General features: G+C 39.0%; 1 protein-coding gene across 1 annotated transcript in view; it reads right to left on the reverse strand.

Annotated features, from left to right (window-relative positions):
* Window positions 1–570: 570 nt before the first annotated feature.
* Window positions 571–8,587, reverse strand: part of LOC101862372 — a 14,238-nt gene continuing 6,221 nt past the window's right edge. Inside the window, exons 2-4 of the mRNA XM_005107524.3 lie at window positions 5,450–6,144; window positions 3,965–4,123; window positions 571–2,079 (exon numbers count right to left, since the gene is read on the reverse strand). Of these exons, the coding sequence (XP_005107581.1) occupies window positions 1,315–2,079; window positions 3,965–4,123; window positions 5,450–6,144 (1,619 nt within the window). The 3' untranslated portion in view covers window positions 571–1,314. The remainder of the gene's footprint in view (window positions 2,080–3,964; window positions 4,124–5,449; window positions 6,145–8,587) is intronic.

An 8,587-nucleotide genomic window follows, 5' to 3' on the forward strand; every position in this document is an offset into this window, starting at 1 on the left:
TCAGATATCTACCAGCCCAATGAACACTATTTCATTCATATAAGAGGCCAAGCTTCAATCCTGCATGTCACGGGCTGACCAGGTTGTGTGGGACATGATATTCCAGCAGAAAGATAGAGACACACGTACTTCTTCTAGATAAAAGTCCTCCACTTGTGGGAATTAGATTTAATATCTAGTTTTTAGTAGAGGTTTTCCGGTGCTCGCAACTGCAAAAGGTCATATGAGCGCCAAGGGGTGGATGTCAACAGAGAAGTCCTTACAAATTTAATCTCTAATAAGTCCAGCAAAGACTTCAAAGAACATAGCTATTTATACAGCGCTATGCACACAAATGATTCAAACTTAAAACTTCCACTGAAACTGAGACCAATCATGGTTGAGCTGAGGGCACAAGTGAATAAGAGCTTTATGGCACTTGCAACACAATAGGTCATATAAGTGCTGAAGATTAGAGGTGTTACAAGAGAGTAACAAAGATAAAACTGAAAGAGGAGAAATAAGGATGATAGACGTTGGATAGGAAAGAAGGAGCAAACCACACCAGAGCACCCGCTAACCACCCACAAACATCAACAAAGAAATAAACAGTTTTTAGAAAGTATTCCAAAACAAAACAACAATTATACGGAAGAAAAAAAACACGTCCTCATCTACATCTCAACAGGAATAATAACAATTCACATATAACAATACTCTACTAATGCACTCCATCAACACTTTCAATAATACAACAATTCACAGCATCAAAATGGGTCAATTTGGTTCTTTAAAATTTTGACACCCTACCAATTTTGGTATGGTAATGGCATGACACGAGTTCCACAGGGTAAAAGATCAAGGGGACAGCCACTTGAAACCTGGAGAAGAGTCACAGAGAAAAGTGGGAAGACATGAAATAATATCAAGAGCCTATCCCAGGATAGATTAAGGTGGACTGTGTTTGTTCATGGCCTACACCCTGATGCCGAGTAACAAAGGCCGTGATGATGATGATGATGGCATGAGTTCAAGTCCTCTTTCAAAATTGTAAGGTTATTCTAGAGACAAGACCTCTGAATTTAACATTCATCCACGACAGAACCAAGCTGAGTAGGTGGAAAGCCTTGAAAACTTCCCCATACCATGCAATTTCAAAAATGCTCTATTGTGCTGTGGATCCAAAACAGGATCATCAGGAATTTAGCACCACTCCACTACATACAGAATAGATCGTCTCAAAAGTGAGGATCTCATCAGAGCACAATGCACAGAGAAAATGTTATTCCTGTTAGAACCAAAATTTATTCAGATCCCAAAAGCCAAACACTCCCATCACTCTAAATCAGAACAATTGTGAAAGTCATTCCGTGTTGGAACCCAGTCACTATCAGCACGCGAACAAGTCTTCTTTTTCTTCAAACTCTGTTCTTTAGTATTTTGAGTACTCAGAGAATCTCGAGAGGATATTCTGGTCTGTCCTTTTTGCCGAGGTTCTTTATTTTTCTTCAAGTAGGTTGGTTTCTCAGCAACAGAATATCGTTCTGCTGGAGCTAAGTTTTTATTTTTACTTTCGATGTGCTGATGAGACTTTCGGTATGTTTTTGAAAAATTATTGACATTTTGTAGCGAATTTGAATTTATCAAGTTGCCATCTCTTACACCAAGTAGACTCTTGTAACGTGGAACATATTGAGATTCCTGCTGTAAGTCCCTGTCCTCAAAGCTAGTGAAACCAATCTCAGAAGAAATTTCCTCACGGTATCGTTTTTGTGACAGTTTCTTCGCTTTTGCATTCCTGTCAGACTCAAAGCTACGTCCTTTCGGAGTAAGAGAATCATACTGAGACTTTGCAAGTCCATCACTCGTAGTATCTCGCACCGGAGTCCGCGGCTCGATTCTCAGCAACATTGGGATGCTGAGACGGTACCTGAACAGCATCAGCAGTAGAATCAGCACACCGACGACAGCAATCAGCATTACAAGCAGTTGCCACTGGGCAGGGATTTCTGTGAAGAAGGCTCGCAGACTGCGCCCCAGGCTAGAGGAGATGAGTTCAGTCGGGAGCAGGAGACACCTTGTCAGGAGAGTGGAGAGAACCTGCAGTGGTAAGACAGAAAGGGAGAGGAAATATGTAGCACCTACCAGCGGCACTATCCAACCACCTGTTAACCCTATCCGTACGCCCTGGGGTCATTTTGTACCCCCTAGGTTGTATTCTTCCCATTTTAGAATACCTCTACTTCTAGTGCGAAGAACTCTTTGAAACTTTCAGTATTTCTCAAAAAATCAAAGCGCACGAATCGGATTAACGAGTAAATTTCCTCTTGGAAAGTGGTGGCACAGAGTTCCCCACGCCGTATGGATACGATAGTAAAACATGACGTACGGAAGGGGTTAACATGCTTCTCATAGAAGAAAAACATTAAGACATGTAAAAACAAAACAAGGCCAATAGGAGCTATAACTATAAGCATTCTCAAACTTGGAGTCAAAAGTGCATGGAATTGTCAGTCAAAAGATCTCTGTATTCTAACAAACTATAAATTTGTACTAAACAGTAGTAAATAGTCTGTTATTTGGTAACCATTTGTCCAAGGCGATCAACACCATAGAACCATAATAAGATGGTCGCCTTGTGGTGATTTACTCTTGTTACATCTCTGTTCACTCACTGTCTCATCTGTTTTGGCATTTGTGAGTGTTGTTCAGTGTCGCTCAGTGTTTCATGTGGGTGTACTGTGTCCAGTGTCCATTCGCCCGTGTGTTGTCATCAGTCGTTGTCTAACACTCGAACTAGTCGGACAGTTTTTGCTTAATGAAGCCAAGCTTTCAGGTATGGTTCATTCATCCCACTTTACAATAATAATGCCTGAGACAAATTTGGTTCGTTTTGACCTTAAACCACAGCTGTTACACGGTAATGACTTTGATGTCACAGGAACTATAACAATAATGGAGTGCCAAAGTTGTCTAAAGAGAAAAGCCGTCAAAAGTATACATTTTCTGAAAAAAAAGTGAATATCCTATGTTCGTTTTCAAACACTTCAAAAATATTTATTGTATCGTTTAATCTTTGATAAATGCCCAGTGGGCCTGGATTTTTATTGTGACATTGCAGATAAAAAAATCTCATGATCTTTTGGATAAATGTACAGTGAAGAAAATAAAAAATAATTAAATATAAGCACTTCCGGATCAAATCATAGAAGCCAAACATAGCACCAGCTTTATTTTGCACTTTGAAATGCAATTTATATACTGTCCAATTAAAGTGGCCCTGACATCTCACAAAGAAATCTGCATGGTGCTCGTTGCTTTGGTTTCAGTTATAGATGTTACTTCAAGCTGAAATATTTGTACTTAAGAATTTAAAAAGTTAATGGCAACAAATCTCATGGCCAGAAATCAAATCCAAGTAGACGATGTGCAACTCACATATTGTACGAGAAGGTGCCATTGATTCATGCAGGTAAAGTTTCATCAGACTTCAGACTTGAAAAACAATTGTGCATTCTGAAACTAGAGCTATTTGATCTTTTAACTTTTGTGCCCTTTGTAAAATTGAGCTGCTGGTTACACAAAGTAATAGAGAAATTATGCATAGAAATATTGGCTACTGACTTTCATAATCCAGATGTAAAAACTTGTAACCAACATTTTTATGGCTGCTGTAAAGGTTGGAATTTGTGATCACTTGCAACATCAATATTTTCCATTTCTTATCTTCATTGCCCCGGTCAAGGTGAAGTAGGTACCTAAAATGTAATATTAATATTCTGCAAAACACAACAAAGGTTATTTGGAAAATGGAGTACTTGGTCTCCCATCTAGATATATGACTGAGAGGATACATTCCACGAGGGGCAAGAAACACAATTTGGATCCAGCTCCGATTTTAACATCAGATTTTTTTCTAACAAAACGTTACCTACTACGTCACAGCAACCAGCACATATCACTCACTCTTGTGAACACAACTTACCATGAGGGGCGACACCTCCCACACTGGGTCTACGAGCAGAGCATAATGGTAGTCGTAGCAAGGATCGGAGCCATGAGTCCAGGAAAAATAGGACCTCATCAGCGACTTGACACTCATGAAGAATGTCTGACTCTCTGGACTGCACTCTGGAGGGGTACCCTGTGCACAGAAAAACTTCTCAGTTGAGTAGGATTTTTAAGTATTTCTGGGCTTCATATTCAAAGGAGCAGACAGGATGCATTCTTAAATACTGAAGTCCAACCTTTTTTAATTTTTTATTTGAGATGAGATCTACAAATGCACCAGACTTAGTTTTTTTAGTCTTTTCAAAGATGCAGTAACCCATCATGCGTAGAAAAGAAAAATGCATTTTCTGTCAAAATCCACATGCTTAAGTTAAAGACATAAAAAGTTATAATACAGTAAGTCTGTACAAACGGAAAGGAAAAGGAAAGGCGAAGAGCCATACAAAATCATGACAAGGATTATACAGTGGAGGCCACTTAAACCAAATGCTGTGAAACTGCCGGATTTTCTCAGATTTAGCCAGGTTTTGGTTTATGAGGTTGCTCAAATTGGAGAAAGAAATTAAGCACTTTATTTTCTTCCCATTTACCGCTGCTTTCAGATGAACCATGTCCAGTTTAAACGGACGCCACTGTCTATCAAACAGTTCATACAGAGAAAGAAGTGAAAAAAAAAAAAGGCATGAAACTACATCCTGAGAACAACTAACCAATAGAAAGGAGCAGAATAGAATTATAGAGCCGTATACTTTTAGTAACCTGCTCTCCGTTTTCCTGTCCAATACTCAACAGTCCTTTGATGGCAAAACTCAAGCATCTAACAAATAACAAACTATGCAAATTCTTCAAGAACAGTCAAAGAGCTGACTAAAAGTTTCAAAAAAGTTCCATGCAAATTTTTTATTCACATTCATTGTCATTTTTATAGAAATAACAAAAATGTGACCAGAAGGCACCATAGGTACATCATTAGTTTCCCTTCGGTGTTTGTGACTATAGCGACTGTTAATATGTCACTCTACTGCAGTCCAAAGGTAAAACGCCTGTATTGTACATTTAATGATTTGGGGAAAATCATAATAAAACTTTTAACAATAATAAGCCTGCTTTAAATTATAAATGCTCTGCTGAAAAAAGCTGTGAGGAAATATATACCAGTACATTGTGTGCCATTGACAATCAGTTACTTGTTTAGCTGCTTTGAAAACTATTTACAAGTAGATTCTAAATACCCCATCCTTTACTTAACACATGAAACATATGGGCAAAACAAATAAAGCAAACAACTAAAACAAAAAACCTTGATTTAGGTCAAATACATCGCTTTGCCTCGGGACAGCAGTATACTTGTCTTACCTAAACATGAAGTGAAACCAACCAATGATACTATTCATCTATTCACTACTATCAAGTAACCAGATAACCATGTAACATTACATCACTACAAACATCGTCTGACCTGAATAAGTTCAGCCTCTCTCCGAGCCACCGCTGCCTGATAGAGACGAACAAACTCCCATGGGATGCTCACAGTAATGGCTGCAATCAACATGCCTGACAGCCATTGAAAAAATCCAGGCATCAGGACTCTTGGCCTTGACTGCTGATCTTTCGTCCGATGAAGTCTTGAACAGCAATCAGGTGTTACCTCACCCACAAAACGGGATGTAGTGGGACGAATTGAACTATACTGAAATTGATCTTCTTTACACACATCAAGTGTTAAATCAAACATTTCTTTGTCCAGTGCATTCACTACAGACTGTCTTTTGGCACTAAACGTAACTAAAATCCTAAAACACAGGTGCAGAATCAAACTTACTGCTAGTACTAAAAGGCAATTCAGAACTGTTGAAACAGTTAAAAAAGAGCTTAATCTATACAATAACAATATGCCTCCCAGCTCAGTAACCGAAACAGTAAAAAGATCAGAAATATCAGCAGTCAAATTCACAGTCAAAATAGAGATTAGGGCTTCACAAAAACTGGCTTGGCACAGCAATCTGTCAGTTTGAATGTCATCTTCAAGTTGTTCCTCTCTCTCCAGTCCTGACCACAAGAAAAGCCAAGACCAAAACTGGAAGAACAAGCTGTCGGCTTGTCTAGTTTCTGGGACTTCAGTCAGTAACTTGTTACAATCCTCCATGACAGATGCTGAAAAATTGTTCAAGAAAACAATTTTTGTTAAAGAGTCAACAACAAAAAATCCTCTCCAAATCAATTGATTACTCTCATCATTGGTATGTATGGTCAAAGTAGAAATTGCAAAATAATAACATATGTCTGACCTCAAGGAATGTATTTTAAGCTGACTCCCATTGTATATGGTTCATTAGACTTTATAGAGTAATTATAATATTTGATCATATAATAATATGTCATGAAGCATTGGAATCAGACCCTCATCAATTTTGGGGCAAATGGAGTTACTGGTATCCTTTTTTAACTTGCTTCAATTGTTTTTGTGATTGATGAAAAGTTTTTGGGTTTTTTTGCTCAACAATGTGTTTTTAAAAGGACATAAAAGGAGTAAAGTCAAAAAATTAAAATTCGATATTTGCCAAAGGGGAATCAAAATGCTGTTTCCTTCAATTTCATTATTTTGACGAGTGCCTGACTTCACAATGATTCCTCACATATATATGTATAAAGCATTATATTAAGTTACACAGTGGCATCCACTTTTAAAACAGAAACACAGAGAGCAACCCCAATCTCACAGAAACCAAAACTTGTGTAAAACGATATCCTACACATTTTAACCTAGTGGAATCCTGTTATAACGAGCGGGAGGGAACTGGTGCGAAACATCTGTTATAGCAGGATTTTTGTTATAAGAGATGCAGTAATAAATTCAAGGGAAATAATAATGTAGGCCTAATCTTTGAGTTTGGAGTTTTGTTTATTTCTTAATGTTATCTCCCCTCATGATGATTTTGTTCAACATGACCTCAATGTCATACATGAACAAAATTCGAATCATATTTCTTTCTCTCTCTAGCGCTAGCGATGTCGACAGCTCGGCGTTGGCGATCAGAAAGAAAGGGCTCTAGACTAACTCGCTCACTGTGTTGTCCCCACCCCACCACACCCTGTGGTGTGTTCCATCTGCTTGCGCACATTGGGTACACACCCTGCCCACGTCACACATTCGCTCCATCCACCACATCACAGTGACCTCTCCATCCCCGCACTGGAGAAGTGAGAGGCATGGTAGGCCTAGATAATCTAGACTAGGCTGGCCTATCATGTGATGCGTTCTGCTTGTCTGCGCCGCGCATGCCACATCCTCCCCACCCATTCACTCCTGCCTTCATTGATGGCACACATGAGCTCTCCCATTCTTTGTTTCGCTAGATCACCAACAAGTTTTTCAACTGGCGAAGTTTTACACATATATTTGTATAATTGGCCTATAGTACAGCAGCAGCAATATTCCGCTATAACTGACTCGCGCGTTTGCGTAATTGCACAATAGCAGTATTTCATTTACAAAGATAAAGAAGGGATAAAAACAGGGTTTTAGAATATCCTAGTGTCTTTATAACAGACTTCTCCTGTCGTTATTTCAGGACTCAACGGTTATAAGTGGACTCCACTGTAACCTTTTACTCTAACAACACCATTTCAAAGTTTCAAAGTCTCTCCCAGAAGAAGAAAAGTCTCAACCATTGTGCAAAATAACACACTACTAAAAAGTCTAACTGCCCTGCGATCAATCATCGGCTCACTGATGCTGCCAAGGTTAGAGTTGTTAATTTCCAGCATGCATGACAACATCATCACATCATGCAATTAAGACTGTGAGTTTGTGAGTGTACAGTATTATAGGGCTGGGGGTGAGTAAAGACTCGTCTACCCCTCCTATCCTGGCCCTTTGAAATTAAGTTAGCAGCAACATCTGCCAGACAGTAACAAAGGCTAACTAACTTCCCATGAGGCATGATGAGGGTTTCTCAGTTTCTGTTACTTTACTTTTAGTAGAAGTTTTACGGGGCTCGCAACTGCATAATATAAGGTCATATGAGCGCCAGACGATTAGAAGTGTTACAAGAGAGTAACAAACATAAAAAAAAAGAAGGGGAGATAAGGACGATAGATGTTTGATAGGAAAGAAGAAGCAAACCACACTCAGACCACCCGCCAACCACCCACTAGTTTCTGTTAGAAAGGCGTACACCACTGTAGGCCTAAAAATGAAATGTGTGCCACTTTGCGTTTTTTTCCTTAACAACCCCCCCCCCCCCCCCCCCCCCCCCACACACACACACACACACACACGCACACATAGATGTATGTATGCGCGTTCTAAATTCATGAATCAATTAAAATGCATCATGGATTATCATACATAAAGTCTTTCAATTTTTTTAAATTCCCCTCCCAGCTTTATTTCTTTTTTAATGTTTTGACTTTTAGTTTTAGTAAGAGAGAGTTTTACCGCACTTGCAACACAAAATAAGGTCATGTGCCGAAGATTAAAGGTGTTGCAAGAGATTAACAAACATAAAAAAAGAAGGAAAGATAAAGACGATAGGAAAGAAGGAGCAAAAACCACACGAGAGCACCCGCCATCCACCCACATGCTTTGATTTTG

Source organism: Aplysia californica, unplaced genomic scaffold (genome assembly GCF_000002075.1).
Source record: "Aplysia californica isolate F4 #8 unplaced genomic scaffold, AplCal3.0 scaffold00610, whole genome shotgun sequence".
In the NCBI taxonomy this organism is placed as follows: domain Eukaryota; kingdom Metazoa; phylum Mollusca; class Gastropoda; order Aplysiida; family Aplysiidae; genus Aplysia; species Aplysia californica.